Raw genomic sequence first — 19,944 nt, forward strand, 5'->3', positions numbered from 1 at the left:
CAGGGCCCACTGGCCATACCCTTTCACTCAGGGATCTCTCCCTGCCCCCTCTTCTTGCCTGCTGCGCCTTGACCCTCCATAAACAGTAGCTATTATTACTGCACTGTCCATGGATGGCTGCTGGGAAGTGGCCTCAAAGCTGGCAATTAAAGGGAGCCTTTAATTTAAACCTCATTGGCTGGGGACATCCACTTCATCTCTGAGCCCTTGGTCTGGGAGTTTTCTCAGTGTCAACCGGGAGCACGCAGGGAGGGGCAGATGGCCCATTGTTTGAGCGGCCTTTCCCTGCCCAGCGAGCCCAGCACAAGAGTCCTGGGCTCGTTCTGCAGGTTAGGCAGGAAGAGGGTGCCTTGCCCCAACCCAGCCCCAGCCCAGCCCAGCTTTGGAAACAGCCAACACCCGCGTCTTTGGCCAGGTCATGGCATTACCTGGGAAAGTGGGCTGCTACCTAGGCCTCATCCCCTTCCTTTGCTTGCCCTTGGATCTCTTCTAGTGCCTTTGAGAGAGGAGAGGAGAGATCCTGGTAGCTCCCATAACCTGGAGAAGCCGTGTCTTCTAATCCCCATCCCCAGCAGATGACTGCAACACAGTCCTTTTGTACTGCCGGTCAGGCTCTGCTTCAGTCAAACCCTTACCTTCTTACCTTCCCTAACACCCACCCACTCCCCTCAAGGTGGCTCTAGGTCCAAAACCTAGAGCCACCTTGAGTCTTGATTCTTTGCTCTTTCCCACCCCTGCCTCCCACCCCCATCAAATTCATGACACTAAGTCTTGGAGGCTCCACTTCCCCACATCCTCCCACTGCCTCTCCTCCTCAGCACTCTCCTCCTTCACCCTCTTGTCTGTCTGTCCAGCCTCGTCAGGACCATCGCAGCAGCCTCCTCACTGGGTTCCCTGAACTCACTCCACCTTCTACAGTTTGTTCCCCTGGTGTGGCCAGACGGACCCTATGGACAGTTGAATCAGACCCCACCCCTGCTTGCAGTCCTCTCCTAACTTACCATTGCATTTAGAATAAAATTCATTATATGTCCCCACTGTACTTAGAATAAAATCAAAACTTCTTTTCAGGCAAAAAATAGTAAAAAACAAAATAAACTCCTCAGATACTTCAGTATGATTTTAAGTCTATTCATTCATCTGGGATTTATTAAGCTTCTGTCTTGTGCCAGACACTGCTTCAGGGGCTAGAGATACAGCAGTGACCAAAACAAAAGATCCTCACCATTCATGGGCTGACATTGTTGGGAAGGAGACAAATAAACATGATAAGTAAACCAGTCATGTAGTATATTAAATGGTGATCAGTATTCTGGAAAGAATAAAGCTGGGAAGGTGTGGGATGCTATTTAGAAAAAGGTGGTCTGGGGAGGTCTCACTAAGGAGGTGATTATTTCCGCTGATCTGCAGGTGAGGTGGCTATGAGCCCTGGGGATCCAGTATCCGGGGAAAGTGTTCCAAACAGTGGTAACAAGGTATCACCGTATACAAAGGCCCTGAGGCTGGAGCATACCCGGTGTGTTGGAGGAACAGCTAGGAGGCCAGCAGGGTGGCGGGAGCTCAGAGAGGAGGGGGAGAGTGGGAGGTGAGCTGGGATAAGAATGGGGACCAGGATGACCAGGACGTGGAAGACCTTGTGGATTTGGCTGAGGCCCCAGGAGTCTCGGTTATTTCAAAAGCTGGGCTGGGCTGCACCAGGGCAAGGAAGACTCCAGCAGCCTTTCCTCCTTTCCTTGACTTTGACATGTGGCACCAAAGGAAGGTTCTGAGCAGGGAGGGAGGGACTTGATCTGACTCAAGTGTTCACAGGTTCCTTCTGACTTCTTGTGAGAAGGAGAGTCGGGAGGTGAGTGGAGGAGCAGGGAGATGGTGAGGCGGCTACTGCAGTGGTCCAAGCGAAGACGAGGCGAGGCTGGACAGGACCAGGGTGTGGCCGTGGGGGAAAGGGGAAGTGGGTGGATCCCGGACGTACTCTGAAGATGGAACTGACAGAATTTCCTGAAGAACTGGATGTGGGGCGTGCAGACAAAGAAGAGCCAAGGAGGACTGCAAGCTTTGCTGCCTGCACAGCTGGAATGATGGAGGCGCCATTGACTGGGATGGGGATGACGGTGGGGTGACCAGGTCTGAGAGGAAGACGAGGAGCTCAGCTTTGGATATTTACACTTGACATGCCTCAGTGTAACAATGTCATTTATCTGTTATTTATTTGTTTATTGTTGCACCCCCCCCCCCCAATATTAGCCACTTGAGAACTAATCACATTTATCATGCTCAGCACCATATCGCCAGCACCCAAGAACAGGGCCTGGCACACCAGTAGGTGCCCAATAAATGTTTGTTGAATGAATGAAGATAGACAAGTCCAAAAAATCCTCTACCTTCCCCGTCAGCCAGTATCTATTCCAGTCTACCTAACTCCCATGTTCATTTCGTGAATCCCCCAGATGTTTGTTCAAATGTTCTCCTTCTCCGCAAAGGCTACCCTGAGTACTTCGTTTACGTTCCAGCTCTGCTTGATTTTTCTCCATAACACTTAACCCTTTCAATATATATGTACTTAAAATTTTGTTTGTTGTCTCCCTTCACTAGAAGGTAGTTCCATGAGGCCAGGGAGTTTTGTCTATCTTGTTTACTGGCAACGCACACAGTAGGCGCTTAATAAATATTTGTTAAATTTCTGTTACTGAATGGGAATACAAGCCACGCCTCAGCAGGTTCAAGCCTGATGTCGAGACCCGCCTTACGAATCATCCATGCTCTGGCCCCGCCCACACGCAGAGGCCGCGCGCGCTCACGCGGGAGAGGGGGCGCGGCTCGTCCATGAGCTGAAGGGCCGAGGGGAGGTGCACTCTGCGCAGGCTCCGAGCTCCCCGAGGCGGGGTTTCAGTGCGTTTTGGCATAGGAGGCGCGCGCGCGCGAGAGGGCGGCGGCGGCGGCGCGGTGCGCAGGCGCAGCGAGCAGTGCGCAGGCGTCAGCGGAGGGCGGGCTGAAGCAGCTGAAGCGGCGGCGGCAGCGGCGGCGGCGGCGGCGGCTCGGGCAGAGGGGCGGGAGCAGAGGCGGGAGCGGACGGGCTCGGGAGAGGCAGCGGAATGGTGGACTACCACGCGGCGAACCAGTCGTACCAATACGGCCCCAGCAGCGGGAGCAATGGCGCCGGCGGCGGGGGTAGCATGGGCGACTACATGGCCCAGGAGGACGACTGGGACCGGGACCTGCTGCTGGACCCGGCCTGGGAGAAGCAGCAGCGCAAGGTGCGCGGCCCGCGGGCCGAACGGGCTGGAGGGGGGCTTCCGAGGGAGGCTGGGGGCCGGAAAGGGGCTGGGAGGTCCTGAGACGGAATTGGAGGGTCTGTGGTGAGAACTGGGCGTCCTGGGAATAAACCGGCGGGTCTGGGAAGGGGTTTAGAGTCCTGAAGAGGAGTTGCAGAACTTGAGCAAGGAACTGGGAGTCTGAAAAAATAATTGGCGGCCGAACAGGGAATATGGAAATCAAAAACAAGGAATCAGGGAGCCCGATGAAGGAATTGGAGGGTCTGGGCGGGGAATTGGGGGAAACCGGCGAGATGATTGGAGACTCTAACATGGAATGGGGTCTGAGGCGGGACTGGAGGGTCAGGATGGACTGGGGGTGTTCAGAGGGAAACGGGGGAGTCCGGAATTTGTGGGTCAGGATAGAATTAGGCATCGGGGGAGTCTGAAGAGCTCGAGTATGGAGGGGGTTATTTTGATTGCAGAATCCTCTGAAGAGGGTTGGAATTGAGGGAGCCCCGGGTTGGGGGACTTCTAAAGGGGATGAAGATTCTGGAAGTCTGAAGATGGAGTAGGGGTACCAAGGAAGGGATTATGAAGTCTGAAGAGTAGTGGGAGGACTGGGGAGACTGGGGAGATGGAAGGAGGAGAGGGGCTGAGGAAAGAAGTGGGTGTGAAAGGACCCGGAGCTTGGGGGGTGAGGACGGGGAGGGCTGCTAAGGAGCTCCGGGACTCCGGGTCTGAAGGGAGAAGTTAGGGAGCTGTGAATAAGAGGTTTTGAAGGGGGTGAGTTTTATTTGGGGTGTGCTGTTCTACAGGGAAGAGGAGAAGATTGGGAGATAGGAAGAAGAAAAGGAATTGATGAGGCCGAGACCTCACTGATGAGGAGAGGCCGAAGGGGGGATACAGAGAGTATCTGGAGTGTTTTGAGGAGGGGTTCTGAAGAACTGATGGAACGTAGACAAAGCTCAGCAAAGGGTTGGCGGCGCCGGAGGCTAAGGTAGCCTGGACAAGGTGAGGATGGCGGGAGAGAATGAGCGGAATGGCGGATGGTGGGAGGGAGGTTAGAGTAGTAATGAAAGTCTCATTAGAAAGGGAGTGTGTGATGGATAGGCTGAGAAAGGAATCTGGGGGTGGGGGCTTCTGGACATGCAGTCCCGGGACTGGAGAGAGTGTGTGTGTTGTGAAGGGAGAATAAATTGTTTGGGGAGGAAGAGGTGAGAGTGTCCAGAATTGTGTCTTTTGGGGGTGGTGGTGAAGAGCTCTTTCTAAAGCAGGGTCTGTTTTCAGGTGGCACGTTGGGGTGTTGAAGCAATTTGCGGGGTGGGGGGGACCCACGGTGGGGAAAGGGAGATCAGAAGGAGTGGGAGGCCCAGAGAAGGTGGTGTGTGTGTGTGTGTGTGTAATCCAGGGTGGTTGAGAGGGGAGAGCTCCAAGCTGATAGAAGAGAGGGTTTGAGTGTGTGCAGCAAGAGCTAAAGAAAGGAGGGTGTTGAGTGGGTGTGTATGTCGGGAGGGGGCTGTTTAAAAGTGTTGTGTGTGAAGAGGGTGGGAAGTACTTGCACTTAGAGGCGTTTAATATGTTCCGGAGATCGGAATTTTCTTCCTAGGTTTGTTGTCAGCTCTGTGGCCTGGAGCAAGACCCTTGATCTCAGGGCAGTTCTGTCATCTGTGAAATGAGGAGGGGTCGAAGGGGTCCCTTCTGTGATTCTACAAGGACAGATGTGTGTGGTGTTGGGACTTCGGGAGGGTAGCTTTGGTGGAGCTTCCTCAGGATCATGGGGGCCAACTCAGGCAAGGGGCTTGAGTGGCAAGTGTGGCTGGAAGCCTCTTGAGGGTGTGAGTTGGTGCTTTGGGGGCTCTGTGCAGGCAGCCCGGGTTGGAGGGGAAAGGGTGAAGGGAGCAGCTGTTCCAGGCAGCCTGGGGTGGAGCCTGGCATGACCTTGGGTAAATTACCAACCTCTGCTTGAATTTCCTCATCAGTAGTTGGGGGGGGTGGGGGGGGGGTGGCGGCTTGATGGTGGTGTCCTTATCTGTTGCCCCACCTACCTCCGGCTGGGCAGGTTGAGATAATCTGACATAAAATTCTTTTTAAGGGGAGAGACCTAGCCTGCAGTCTCAACTGCAGTTTATTGCCGGAGGCAGTGCCGGGCTGGAAAAGGTTAAGAGTTGCCAAGAGACTTGGAAAGTTGGGAGGGGAACAGGGGGCCACGGGGTTGTCTTTGAGCATGTCTGGGATCTGTCTTCTCCAGCTCCAGGTGCTTGGGGAGAATGAGCTTCGGAACATTTTTACTCAGGTGGTGGGAGTGGGGAACCTTCCCTTTCCCTCCCTTCCTGACTTCTACGACTCCCAGAGTGACTCCCTTTGCTAGCTCACTTCCACTCCCTTCTGGGAGTTAGGGTGTGTGCTCCTTCGTGGTTATAGTCTCCCTTGCACGCTGGGTGAGGCTGAGGCACCACCATTCAGGCCTGGGCGGGACCCCCTAGGGGACTCACCGGAACCCCTAGGCCTTGCTGCTGTTGTATCCTCCTCCCTCCTCCCTTCCACAAGGACCAGGCAAGGTTCAGGGAAAGGGTGGCTCACAGCCCCTCTAATACTAGCTGTTTTAGATTCTCAATAAGGGGCAGATTCTAGTGTGTCCTGCTTTATACAACTGCGACAAATATTTACACATAGCTGTACTTTGGGGGGGAATATCGCTTCACTGCTGTGCACCTACCTATTATGGGGTGGGGATCCTTTCTGAAGTGGGAGAAGGAGTAATGGAAAGGAATATATACACAAGTTTGTGCTGTTGTCTTCCTTCTAAGAGGAACCCCCCACCCCCACTCCCCCCAGACAGGCTGGCTGGGTTTTTCTGCGCTGCAGTGTCACTTTAGTGAATGACAGATTGCCCTTCTTGCCCCTCCAAGGCTGAGCCACTGGTCACAGGGAGAGTGGCAGTACTGTGAGTGTCCTGTGCGTACTCTCATACCCTAAAAATCATTATCCAGGATAGCTGTAGGCCCTTAAAGCGTGTGGAATTGAATTCTTCTAGGAATTAAGCAAGGTTTGGCCCAAGTCAGGGTGCGTGTGATTCCTGGTGGTTCTCACTTCTACCTGAAGCCCTTCTAAGGACCCTTGTAACCAAGGCATTACCTGATAAGTAGCTTATGCAACAGTTCTGATCTGGGAAGTCTCTACGTGTTTTCTCCAGGGGTGTGGGGGAAGGACTGGTCTGGCCTTTGAGCAAATTCTTGAGCAATTATAGCTCTGGGCCAGAGTTCTCTCTCCCAGTTTCTGAAAGGGGCCTGGGTAGCCCTGCCCCCCCTGTTCTGCTGGACAGGTGAGGTCACCTGATAGCTGATCTAGAACTTCTCATCACAGCAAGAGGAATTGCCTCCTTTGCTAAGGTTGCCTGTTCATTGAAACATCACTGCTTACAGGGCCTCAGTGTTTAGACCCTGACCTTTGGCTCGGGCTCTATTAGATTTGAGTTAATTATTTGAAAGTTCTGATGGTGTCTTGTTTTTCTCCAAGTAGGGTTTGTTGGTTTTTTTTTTCCTTAGGCTGATGATAGAGACCTCAAAGTAGCCATCTGTTATTTTGTTCCATTACTCTAATTGCTTCCCTCTTAGGATCTGGCTAAGACTAGCAGATCCTTAGCAGTTTTAAAAACTGAATAAGTTACATACCGAAAACAAAAACAAAAACCAAAAAACCTAAACTCAATTGTCATCTAGAATTAAAGACTGTAAATATGTGAGGGCGGCAGGTATCCTGTTTGCCTTCTTGGGAGAGGGGTAGGGGAAGCTATCAGCTGCTAGCCTCTGTCCTCCCCCCCACCTCATGTGTTTTAAGAACAGGGCTTTTCTGATGACTGCGGAAGAGATGAGATGTGGGAGGATGGCCTGGGAGTACAGCGCCCCTTGTACTCACTCACACTCACTCAGCTGAGAGTTGAAATCCGGTTGGTGCCATGGAGTGGCGCCTGTTGCTTCATCTGATTCCTTGCGCTCCAGGGCGTGGGCCCAGGATTGCCCTCTGCCTTTTGAAACACCCTCCCTGAGACCAACAAGGAGGCTGCTTTGGCAGCCGGGAGCTGACTCACTCTCCAGTTGGAACTGGTGCTAAATGGTCTCCTTTAATGGCAGCCGATTGCCTGGCCTAGAGTGGGATGCCTTGTGGGAAAAGTTTGGTGAAAGTGTTGGAGGAAAACAACCCTGGAAATGAGGGTGGGGTTTTAATATCCAGGTGCTGCTGGTGCTATTAAACTCCTGAGATGCAGTCCGGGAGGTCAGTTAAAATGTAGGCTTGCCACTCTCAAAACGTCCTCTTAATCAGATGTCAGGGGAGCAGGGACAAGTCTGGATTCCAATCTTAAGCCTCTGGGGTGGGGAGTTCTGCCGCTTAAACATATATTCCAGTCACGGCTGACTTTGGCCAGACAGCACCCTTCTACAGCGTTAACTGAGCGAGTAGTACAAGTTATTTGGCAGTGCTGGTCTAGCAGATGACAGCGAAGAGAATGGAGCCAGAAAGGAATTGATTTGGGGAAGGCTCAAGGAATTTCTGAGACTGTTGAGATGAACGCTTTTGGCTTTTGCCATATTGATTTATAGTGTGCTGGGAATTGTACAAGCCTTTGACCAGATCTTAGGGTTGTTCTTTAAAAAAAAAAAATTCCTTTGCTCTTATTTTTGGGGGAGGGGAGACGGAAAGGGCAAAAATAAGGAACAGCTGTTTGCTCTGGTATCACTTGCTCATTCAGGTTTTCTGAATGGCTGAATTATCAACATGTTTATCTCTTGTCTGGCATTTGGTATATTCTAGATCAATGGTTTCCCCAGCTTTATCCTTATTTCCTTCACTTAGTGATGTCTGTGTTTTCATCAGTCATGGTCAGTTCCCTTCCGCTGCCTTTATTTACCTATTTATTTTACAGAATAGCAAACGCACTCACGTTACCTTGTTTAAGTCTCCCTTCCCCCCCTTTTCTTTTTTCATGGAAATAGGAGGCAAGTGATAGCAAGTTGGTAATTCAATGGCAGTGGTAATTGAAACACTGACCTACTAAAAGGTGGGTGGAAGCTTCTACTTGAGCAGCTACAAATCCTGTCATCCAGGGAGGTTTGAAAGAAGCCTTTATGTCCTGGGTAGTTTGAGAGCTCAAAATCAGTCTCCTTTAGGATGAGATTAAACTTTGAAACATCAAAGCATCAAGCGCAATTATAAGGAAACTTAGTTTTACAGTGTTGCCTGTCTAGACGCCAGAAGTTGTTATAAAGTGTCTGAAAGTGGCACAAGTAACACTTGCTTTTCTTCAGGAAGGTTTATGAGTTACATTTTAGTCAGTAACCCAGGTATCAGGGAGTGTAGGGTTCAGTGAGTTAAGAGAAACAGAATCATTTAAAAATTCCAGCCTCCGTTTAAAGAAGTGATCTTATTGGGAGGAAAAATTAACCCGCGGCTGCGAGGAGGATCCCGCCTCCTCCAGAAAGTGAAAACTCTGCATACATTTAACTGGCAAGAGTGACCTTTATCAGTGCTTGGGAAGTTTTGTCCAAGAAGCGGTCTCCCTGGGATTATAAAAATCCCAGAGACATTTGTCTTGGTGTTGTGCCTTTTTTGGTTGTGTTGTTCTTTCATGTCCCTCCTCCTCCCCTTTCCCTCGTAAACAACAGATGCATTAACTTGGAATGTCCACGGAAGGTCTTTAAAAGCTGGTTGGTGTAACTTGGTTGCCTTCTCTTTACTCCGAGCAGGAGTTACTCCGGAAGAGGCCAGTGGCCTTTTTTCTTAGATGTAATTTACTGAAGTGGTATCTAAAAGTGAGTGAATGGAGCTGACTTGGGATTTGCTATTTGCCACCTGTTTCTGTACTGGCTCCTGCCTTCCTGGAGTGGGATGAGCCCCATCTCCCCAAGAGCGAGGGACCATCCTGTGTTTCCAGAAGGGACAGTGGTTCTCCAGCCAGAGCAGCCCTCCTCACCCCCAACCCACGCTTGTCTCCGTATTTCCTAAACTTCAGTCATTTGTGATTTTTCCTTAGCCACTTTTGCTTTTATATATTTAATAATACTCTTTCAAGTCAATTTGCCCTTTTAAAAAAATAAATTATTTATTTATTGGCTGCATTGGGTCTTTGTTGCTGTGTGTGGGCTTTCTCTAGCTGCAGTGAGCATGGGCTTCTCATTGCTGTGCGGAGCACGGGCTCTAGGCGCACGGGCTTCAGTAGTTGCAGCACGCAGTCTCAGTAGTTGCAGCATGTGGGCTCAGTAGTTGTGGCTCGCGGGCTCTAGAGCGCAGTCTCAGTAGTTCTGGTGCACAGGCTTAGTTGCTCCGCGGCATGTGGGATCTTCCCGGACCAGGGCTCGAACCCATGTCCCCTGCATTGGCAGGCGGATTCTTAACCACTGCGCCACCAGGTAAGTCCCTGCCTTTTTTAACTTAAGTTTTAAAGGGGAAATTTATATGAGTATTGCAAATGGAAAACCTAGCTTCCCTGGCCGTAAATAGAAGGAAACTGCAAAAGTAAACAGGCTGAAAACAAAACAGTGCTGTTAAGTTCTAGCTAGGTACTATTCCTGCTGCAGGCTCTGGGCCTGAGGCATGCTCCCTTTGTTGTTGAAAGGAGATTGGCAAGTGTTGGTGAGGTGTTAGAGACCCAGCGTACCAAACAGAGACTTTCTCTTTGATCAGAAGGTTTTCAAGAGAATCAAGGGGAATAACCTTCTCGCTGTTGTTCAAGGTTTAATGGAGAGTGTGGGTAACCCTTAAAATCTCCGATGTGTCCGTGCCGCACTTGGAAAAAACTTTATCTCACTTGACCCTGAAACATTCCGCGAATGGCGGGGCAGAGTGACTTACCCAGGAACACACAGCCCATCCTGCTTGCCCGGCATCCCACTGTACTACCCTTGAGCAGGAGTGGATGGCACTGGCTTTATCTCTGCATTCAAATGTTAAGATTTCTTGGGTTCTGGGTTTTTTTTTAAGTAGCTAGGGCCATGTTCTAAATACAAGAATTGTGGGTTTATCCCTTGCTACTCACATCGCTTTTTCTTTTTAAGGCTCCAGCTTTCTAACACTTATACACTTAAAGTTTGGCTGCTCCCATGAATAAACCACCCTGCTACCCTGTCTGGGTTTGCATCCTAGATTCAGAAAGGAAAGCAGTGCCCTCCTGCCAAGTTAAGAAGGGCTGATTTAAATGTTTTGCTTCCAGATATCAGAGCAGAACAGATTCTTTGTGTCCTATGGAACTATAGACATGGGGCAGAAGCAGTTGGAAGGGGCAGTTACAACTCCGCAGAACACAGTGAAGTCATCTCGGGAAATATCATTGACAGTGCTGAAATGATTGAATGGGATGCTAGAACACCATCAATACAACAGCATTTGTGTCTTCAGCTTTGGGCAGGAATAAAGAAGACATTGTGGTTTGTTTTATGCTTTTTAAAGTTTTCCCCCCAAAGATGTGGGGCTGAGTGATGTCTTGTTACTGGCTTTCTAGTGGGTTTTTCTTTTCATCTTTTTCGCCCTCCCTGATGGCTGTTGAGAGTGGGTGGAAGCCACAGTCTAGGTGGATGGGAGGCAGTGCGGAAGGCAGGCAGTACGCCTTCCTCCTTGTTCTCCACACGTGAAGGGAACACATTTGGTTTTTTAATCTCCGAAGAGCCCAGGATGAAGGGTTTCCATATCTTACCTCCTGACCAGTAAGGACTCTGATTCCAGCTCCAAGAATGTCTTAATTAGCAGCCATCCAGGATGGGGGCACTGCAGGAAGCCAAAGAAATGCATTTCTTCTTTTTCCTTTCTTTCTTTTTTTAATATACACTTCATTTCAATGGCAGAGAAGGCCAGTTTGAGGTTAGGAGAAACATCACAGGAGGAAGCTTGAAAGGGATTGAACAACCAGCCACCACGCTGGGAGGTTGCTTGAGGGGGTGTCACTCCAGGAGGGTTTGTGGGTCTTCAGCTTGCGTTCTTGAAAAGACAGGCTTCCCTTTACCAAGCCCCGAGGGGCAGTGCTGGAAGCCGGCTTCGGTCAGTGTCACCAGTGTCACCGGCCTCGGTATGCGCGTGTGCAACCATCAACGCATCAGTGCTCTATGATCAGTCTAAATCAGGGTGTGGGTAAAAGGTATTTAGTTGATGTCGCCGTGGAAACTGAGTTGCTTACTGTTTTGGGGATGCGGCGCCGTACTAGAGGCAGCACCAGTGGTGGAATGTTGGGCTGCTGGGCAGAAATAGGCTGCTGCCAGCCAGTCTCGCAGAAGATATCCACGTGAGTGGTGGCCACTCTGGGGAGGGGGACGAGGGGCCTCTGTTCCCTGGCTCAGGAGTCAGGCCAGCCCATTTTATTGTTTTATCGATGAGGGGGTGTGTATTTGCGCAAGAGAGAGAGAGAGAGAGAGAGAGAAGAACAAGAGTACACCATGAAAGCCGCCGTTGGCTTTGTGGCTGGGATGTGTGCTATTTCTCTAGGCATTTAGAGTTGGAATTTCAGCTATGTGACTTCTTAATAGCAGGGCAAAATGTGCCTGCATCTTTTCCCTGTTTTCGCAAACACTGACAAATTAAAAAGAACTCTAAAGTTTCCAGCAAATCCCAAGCACAGTTCATTCCGTGATAACATTTTTTTAAAAATCCACATCCTTCCTACTCCAACTCTGACAATAAATAAACCTTTTTCTCTCTATCATCCCCCCTTCCCTCCCCCCCCCCACTTTAAGGAAATGAGTATCTTTACATTAAACTCTGTGTCTGATGAAAATATTAAATGCTTCTTTGGCTGCTGCTGGCATGGATTATGTTTGGAAGAGTCAGTTTTGTGTTTTGTTTTTTGTTTTTTTAATTTTATAGGCTGGTATGATCTTCCAGTTCTGGCCTATGAAATAAGCTCCATTTCAAAATTCAAAATGTCTGGAAGCAGCTGGCTTGCCAGGCTAGTTCAAGGGCAGTCTGATGAATCACCCCTTCTTACAGGCTGTCTGCTAACCAGTCCTGGAAGGTGTCCAGCCCGTAAACATCACCAGGATCGTCAGGCAGTTTTTTCTTTGCAGGACGGGGTGTGGGTGGGGGCATCGTTTGAGCTTCACTGCCAAGTCTGGTAGGATTTGACTTTCTGTAAGACAGAAAGGTCTGTATCGAGATGTCTTTTTCAGAGATGTCAGGCCTGTAGTCGCCCAGCACTGTGTCTGCTGGTGGAGTGAGAGGAAATACCTAGACCAGTTGGGGTGGGGGAACCTTCTTAACCGTTTGGGGACACGAATTTTCCCTTTCCTTTTGTAACTTTCATTAACTCACTGACTCACTGACTCAGGGACAACCCACGGAAGAGAATTCAATCCATTGAAAGCAGTGAACCATTTTAGGGATGACTGTGGTTGATGGAGCATGGCCCAAAGCTGTGGAAGGTCAGGGAGCGGCACTCGGCTCCTACCCGCTGCACAGAAACACCCCAGAGATTCAAAGGGAACAAGCTTTGACCATAAAAATACAAGACTCCCAGCTCATTGAGTTCTCTTCGCAGCTACCTTAGACTTGAGAAAGTTCTGGGCCTCTTTAATAAACAGCCACAAGGCAGGCCTTGCCAAATACGGCCAGCTCCAGGGCCACAGGGTTAGCTTAGGAGACAACTTTCTTGCCTAAAAATAAGTGTATGTTCCTATCGAACATTCCAAGCATAGTTTAAACATGAGACTTGTGAGTAGCAGTTCAGGCCTTGTGGGTTCAGTTATGTCAGAGTGTGGGCAGTTGAGGGTCTTTGGGGAGCCTAGCTCCCCACTTTGGGATTGGCCAGTGGCCACCAAGGAAATCAGCTGACCAAATGCAAACCATCTTCCAACTCATTTACGTTCTTTTATTTTATTTTATTTTATTTTTTTTATTTTCGGCTGCATTGGGTCTTCGTTGCTGTGTGCCAGCTTCTCATTGCAGTGGCTTCTCTTGTTGCAGAGCACGGGCTCCAGGCACGCGGGCTTCAGTAGTTGTGGCTCGCGGGCTCTAGAGCACAGGATCAGTAGTTGTGGCGCACGGGCTTAGTTGCTCTGTGACATGTGGGATCCTCCTGGACCAGGGCTCGAACCCATGTCCCCTGCATTGGCAGGCAGATTCTTAACCACTGCGCCACCAGGGAAGTCCTCATTTATGTTCTTGATCTACTCACAGGCTGGTGGGGGAGACAGAGAGCAAGCATGTAAATAAAACAAGGTAATTTCAGATGGGATTATGCACTATGAATTTAATAATAATAATAACAGCTAGCATATGACTCTGTGCTAGACACTATTCTAAGAGCTTTACGTGGATTGACTCATGTAATCCTGTGAGGTAGGTAGGTGTTGTTACCTTTACAGGACAGGTGCAGAAATGGATCCGTCGAAGTTGAAGTCACTTGCCTAAGTGACAGTGCCAGGATTTGAACCTTTCAAGCCTGCGCTCTCATTTCTACACTACACTAGAGTCTAGTGATTGGGAATGGCCTGGGGAGAGGTCGCTGAGGGGAGGAGGGCAGTGCAGGTACTTTAGATCGAGAGGAAGATCTCTGAAGACATGACATTTTAGCTGTTCCCTAGGGGATGAGAAAGAGGGAGCCAAGAACGCACTGGGAGAAGGCCGTTCCAAGAAGCGGGAATGAAAGCGTGGAGGCCCTGCGGAGCAGAAGGGTCAGAGTGGTCAGAGCAGGGCATGTAGAAAACATGGGCGCAGCCAGGCCTCTTAGAGGTTTGTTGTTGGAAGTGGTGATGAGGCCCAGGTCTGCAAATTCAGTTCTTCTTAGACTCCAGTAGGCCAGGAACCTCATGCTTCCAGAACTCTGGCCCTACAACCCTTTCCCCTCAGGCCCGCTGGACAGGCCAGACCAGAACTGACTTCTAAAGTGGGAACCCCAGGACTGTAGAACATTAAACCGAGCAAAAGCTTCAATTATCTCTGTGATCACTGCTGCAGAAGACACCTGTGTTTGATTAAAGTGTTGGTAACTTCTGAATCTGGAGTTTTATGGCACTGTGTACTCATATGGCTTTGTAGTCTCTCTCTTAGCTTAACTTCTACCCCATGAACAAATTCCAGCTCCCTTCAGTCCCATCAGGAGGCTGCTTGATTTACAAAGCATCTTTGGTAAAATGTTGTGTCTCCCTCTTTGAAGTGGCAAGCCCGGAAGCCTGATTTTTTTAAACTGGCTCTTCTAGGTCCCCCTTTCTCTGTAAATCTCTTCCGTTTATTCAGTATTTCCGCCTCGTTTCCTTTGGTCAGGTGGGGCTGTAGCTAGGGTGGTTCTAGTTCAGAAAGACAGATGTGCAGGCTGATTCATTCTGAGGCATTCAGCTTTCTGTCTCCCGCTGGAAGCCAGTCCAGGAACGTGGTAGATTTCATTTGGCCCATGGCTCTAGGTTGGAAGGCACACCTTGTCAAACTAGTTGTGTGGCTTTTACTCAGGAAGGGAGGAACGGTGACAGAGCTCGGAGCTATTCAATGGGCACTTCTGACTGCACACACTGCACCCAGCAAGAAGCGAAGTTCACGGATCATAAAGTGTCCGTTGTGAACATGGGCTGGGATTCTCTCTGCCCTGCCCTAGATGCAATTCAACAGCAAAAATCATGCCTTCTGACAGAATGCAAAGGAGCGAATGAGTATGAAGGTGTCCTGTAATGGCCCGGCCAGCCCAGCTGCTTCAGCTGGAAAGAAGATGGTGAGGTTTCCATTTACCTGGCAGCATACCCATGTGAACTTGTTAAATCTTTTAAGTAGCTGTATAGGAGGGGAGATGTGTGTGTGTTGTTATCCTTACCTCCTTAAATATAAAAATAAAACTTCCCCTTTATAAAACTGATTCAGAGTGGGAAGAAAGTCTATGGCGAGTGGAAAATGTGTCCGATTATATTGAGTCCTACCCCACGTTTGGGAGACAGCTGTAAGTTTCCACGGTGGGTGGCTTATTATGCATTTATGTTGAGCTGAACCTGCTCCAAGCTGTTCCTGCGGATAGAAAAGGCTTTCTTGTGGGGGTGGGGTGGGGGGGAAGCTGTCTCTTTGCACCACACCGGAGAGACTTGGAAGGTCTCTTGAAAGACTTCAGCAGTCGTCACTTGGGTAGCAGAATTAGGGGCCACTGACCAAAGTGGTTCTGCTTTTTATACCAACCAGCATCTTGTGTAACATGAGTAGGGGCTTCGTGGGCCCTGGAGTCCAGCACTCAGGTAGAAACATGACCGCCAGGGCCAGACGACAGCCCTCGCTGGGCCCCTCTGCAGAGCGGAGCTCCGCGCTGAGCCTTTGGGGGTATGAGAGAAACCGGAGACCCGGCCCATGCTCTCAAGGAGCTTGTGGTGTAGCTGGGGAGAGAGCAGAGCCACATGAGACCTCAGGAGGACACTAAGCGGCCCACGGACAAGCCCACCGCACTCTGTCTGTGTCCCAGGAGAGGAAAGGGGGTGAATAAGGGCAGGTGGGGTCAGTCATGGAAACTTTCATAAAGGAGGTGAGTGTGGCCGCGGGCAGGTTTCTGGGGGCAAGTGTTAGGGGGATCCCATCCCGCATGTGCAGTTTGAACAGGTTCCTTAGCTGCCTCTCATGAGCAGTCCTACCACTTCCTTCCCTCAGAGAGTATTGTCTATGGGGAGTTTCCCAGTTGAGGGACCATGTTCAGTATGTCTTAGCCATGCCTTGGAACTTCTGAATTGGAGGACCCCAGGTTCTGAACCCGTATCCATTCGCAGGTCCTGTCGCTTTCAGGGCTCTAGGGGGCAGGCCAGACCCTTCCCCAGGTGGGCAGCTGCTCTGACTAATCCTTGTGAGGCATTTGCTTTCAGCTTGCTGATGGTCCTTTTAGAATAAGTGCAGGCTTCAGAAAAAGAGGAGCAGAGAGAGACCCCCTTCTTACGTCCAAGGGTTTCTTCAAGCCTGTGCCTTACGGCCCCTCTGGGTATGTGATGCTTGCCACTGCCTTCCAGTCTAGATGACACTCAAAGCTGGGAATGGCGATTCTGTGTTGATCGTGGAAATGGATGGGGTTGAGTCCCGGCAGGCTGGCAGGTTTGGTGTGCCACAGTAAACACGCTATCCCTGGATGAGGGTAGCCTCCAAGTGTTCTGTCCTGAGAGTTTATCCTTGCCTGCCAAGCGCAGCTTCCAGGTGCTATTCTTTTCTTTAAATAAATGCCTTAGACTGGCTCGTGGAACTTAAGAGTTCCCATCCCAAGAAATACTCAAGTCTGTTTAAAAAAAAAAAGAAACCTCCTCATTCGGATGCTCATGACCAAATGTGTGACTCAAATACTGCAGTGCCCTTGATTTGCTTTCCCAAAATTGACATACTGGAGTTGCACTCTGGCCCCACCATGAGATAAGGTTGGGGTAGCTGGCCCGTGCCTCTTTCTTTGTATGGTTTCAGTTTGGGCTTTTTCTCCCTTCAGAGGATGCTTGAGAGCCGTGACAGCACAGCTCATGCAAATCTGAAATCATCCAATAGAACCTGGCCTCCATCTCTTAGACTGCCCGGGATCAGTAGGTTTGCCATGGAAGGATTTGGTGGGGTTGCAGGTGTCGCCTGGAATGAGCCAGTCTGTGTAGCTTGGGCACTGAAGCAGTGCTTCTGCCATTAAGAGCTGCAGGATATGAGTACAGCCAGTTTCTGTTGCCTTTTCCAGCTTGTTATGGCTTCCAGTCAGGGTCTGCCTTAATCCTTAAGAGGTGCCTCTTTCCCCGCTTTTGAAAGGCAGAGATGGGAGGGAGGTGGACTTTCTTCCAGGAGAGAACCCGTGGCTCACTAGTTGCAGTTGGGGAATGCATTGCTCTACCCACACTTTGGGAGAGGTTTCTGGGGGAGACGTTGAAGAATATTCAGGATCAGAATGTTTGTTGCATGAACCCAGGCTCTGGGAGGAGATGCCTGCTCAGCCGGTGGGTGAGCCGATAGCACCCAGCCTGCCCACCAGACGATAGGAGACGGCTCAGTTGTCACTGGGATCCAGGCTGTCTCCTGGCTCAAGCAGCTGCAACCCGGGAGGGGGTGTTGAGAGCGCTGAAGCTCCTGTGGGAGGGCGCTTCTGGCCACAGAACCAGGAGGTAGTGAGAGGTGTGGGGTGGGGAGATGGTCAGATCACAGCCTTTAGAGGGAGACAGAACTGGGTTCCGCACCCATCTCCTCCACCTGCTGGCTGCGTGACTGTGGGCAGGTGACAGGGGTTAAGCCTCGTTGTCCTCCTCTGAAAAGGGCCATCATCCTACCTCACAGGATGATTCTAAGATTAAACAAGAGAAATAGTGTGTATGAAGCACTTGGCCCAGTGCGTGGCACGTTGTCAGTGCTCAGTAAATGCAGCTTCTCAAAATCCTTTCAGCAGCTCACCATCCTGCATCCAGGTGGGGTCTGCTGCTTGCGTCTCCTCTTTAAAGGAGTTGAAAGGGTCTGCTGAAATGTGCAGCTCAGTGGAAAACCAAAATGTATACCCCATTTCCTAAAGTCCTCCCCCAGAGAGCTCTGAACCCTAAACCCGGCCAGCGGCTTCAAAGCAGCATCCACTGTCAAGTGGCAACCCGAATGTGAGATGCAGGTGACGTGACGAAGCCCTCTCCCCAGCCTCTGGGTCCGTCTGGGCCTCATTAGCCGGGACGTGGCTTCTTGTTTCTGAGCTGCAAGCCCTAAACAGTTTTGTGTCTGGATGAGCCGTAGGCAGTGGCTTTTTTGTGAGCAACTCAGCTTGTTACTAAGTTTGGAGTCAGCCGAGGGACTCTTCCTCACGTCCGCTTCTTTCCCTGTCCCCTTCCCCCAGAGCAAAAAAAAAAAAAAAAAAGTCCTTATCAACTCAAGTTAGAAACAACCCACAGCCTCGAGCCAGGCCGCCTTCTCTCAAGTGGTAATGATGTAGAAAGAAGAACGGCCTCCCACTGATAACCCTCAAAATAACTGCCCAGAAATGCTGTGAGACAGGGCCTAGGGGTGTGCAGGAGCCTGTGCTTAGCTGCTGGCCCAGAATATGGGACCTTCCAGAAGGCTTTGCGGAGCCATGCTGCCTCCTTCCCCAGCGCTTCTCACGCCTGCGGCTCCATCCTCTTTTCCGCCGGCCTCCTGCCCCCTCCCCGAGGTCACTTCCTGATGCCATTCCTCAACTTAGCCCCTGTCCCCCCCAAAAGCAATCAAATCCACAACCTAATAAGGCAAAAGAATGAGGAGAATGTCCACCTCCCAGCCTCTCCCCTAACAGGGCGCAGGCCCGAAGCGAATTTGGAAAATGTTACGACAACGGGAAGGACAACTGACTGGTGGGGGGGTGGGGGGGCCCATTTTCTGGAGCTGCCCATTGTCCGCAGCAGGCGGGACCCTGCGGGAGGGCCACCTGGTTTGCGCTTTCCGAATCAGGTGGTTGACACCCCTCTCGCACACAAAAGTGTGTGGAAAGTAACAGCCGAGGGTCAGCCGCACCTGCCGCGCCTCGGGGGACGTGAAGCACAACCTGAGAGTCCGCTCGGAGACACCTCTCCTCCATCGCAACTGGGACTCTGCAAATCCAGACACTTTTTGCCTCTGAGATGAGCAGTTTTCTTCCCCATCAACGGTGCCAGGGTTAAATTAGCCCTGGCGTTAATTAAAACTTGACAACACTTAGAGCCCCAGAAACCTGTCACCTCTCTTACATCGTTATCCTGGACAGATCAACCCTGTCCCGACTCAGTTTCCATTCTCCATTCTCTCCATGGAGAAGGAGGGACAAGCCCCTCTCTGCTGAGCCAGACCTACTTGTTTTGGAAGGTCAAACTTAGTAATTAACCTGAACGCTTCGGGGAGGGGATGAAGGAGAAGGAACCAGGTCTAGGGATGTGCCAGGTCTTTCAAATCACTAATTATCTGCAGGCATGAGGTCATCCATAAATATATCTAATTCTTTTGCTATAATTAAGGTGCTCATTAAAAGGGCAGGGAAGTTTTATTTTATTTTTTTTAAGGAAAAAACACAAAAAGCCTTTGTTTTGACTTGACAGGATGGCTTAGAACAGGCGGAGGACTCAAGGCACAGGACTAGTTTCCTGCCTTAAGAGCCTTTACAGGAAATTCACTGCAAACAATATTGGTGACCCTGCCAAAGAGGCAAACCTGGGGTGATGTCATTGTTTGAAGCTGTCACCACCAAGCCTGGCCTTGGGGGAGGAGGAGGGTTGGTGGGATTAGAAAAGTGTGTGTGTGTGTGTGTGTGTGTGTGTGTGTGTGTGTGTGTGTTTAGTTGTCTCTAAGGGAAGTCAGTTGAAAATCTGGGCAGGAGAGAAATCACAAGTGGAGGTCTTTGAAATATTCTTAGCTAGGTTCAACTTTCCTTGTTTTTCCAAGTTTAAACAAATTCTCTGTTACTATTTTTGCTCCTCAAAATGCTGTTGCTTTTTCAGACACAGCCTTTTCTGAGCCATTCCTCATTTAGTGCTTTCTTGGGTAACTGGCTCTTACAGTCTGGGATTTGTGGCCCACAAGGCAGGGAGTTAGGCACCAGGTAAATGCTCACTACTGCTTTTCTCAGGACGAGAGTCCGTTGCTAAGAAATGTGGAAATGGAGACACAGGACTAGGTTAATGTTCCTGTCTCTTCCACAAAAATCATTTTGGAAAACCACCCAATGCCAGCGAGTTGGCATCTATGAGTTGTTAACCTTCCCATGTGCCTCCAGGAAGCGTCTGGAGCATCTCTGAAAAAAAGGACAAACTTTGCATCTTGTCAT

The 19,944-nt window shown here is 50.2% G+C and overlaps 1 protein-coding gene across 7 annotated transcripts in view; it reads left to right on the forward strand.

Moving 5' to 3' along the window:
• The first annotated feature begins 3,015 nt into the window (after positions 1–3,015).
• Positions 3,016–19,944, forward strand: part of ACTN4 (actinin alpha 4) — a 72,539-nt gene continuing 55,610 nt past the window's right edge. For 2 of the 7 annotated variants that reach the window (XM_082367497.1, XM_082367495.1), the window contains exon 1: positions 3,017–3,254. In XM_082367497.1, the coding sequence (XP_082223623.1) occupies positions 3,093–3,254 (162 nt within the window). In that variant the 5' untranslated portion in view covers positions 3,017–3,092. Of the gene's footprint in view, positions 3,255–19,944 lie in introns of all 7 variants that reach the window. The other 5 variants (XM_082367496.1, XM_082367494.1, XM_082367491.1 and 2 more) reach the window with 4 other exon arrangements.

The sequence above is a fragment of the Balaenoptera borealis genome (assembly GCF_965194805.1).
Source record: "Balaenoptera borealis genome assembly, chromosome: 19".
In the NCBI taxonomy this organism is placed as follows: domain Eukaryota; kingdom Metazoa; phylum Chordata; class Mammalia; order Artiodactyla; family Balaenopteridae; genus Balaenoptera; species Balaenoptera borealis.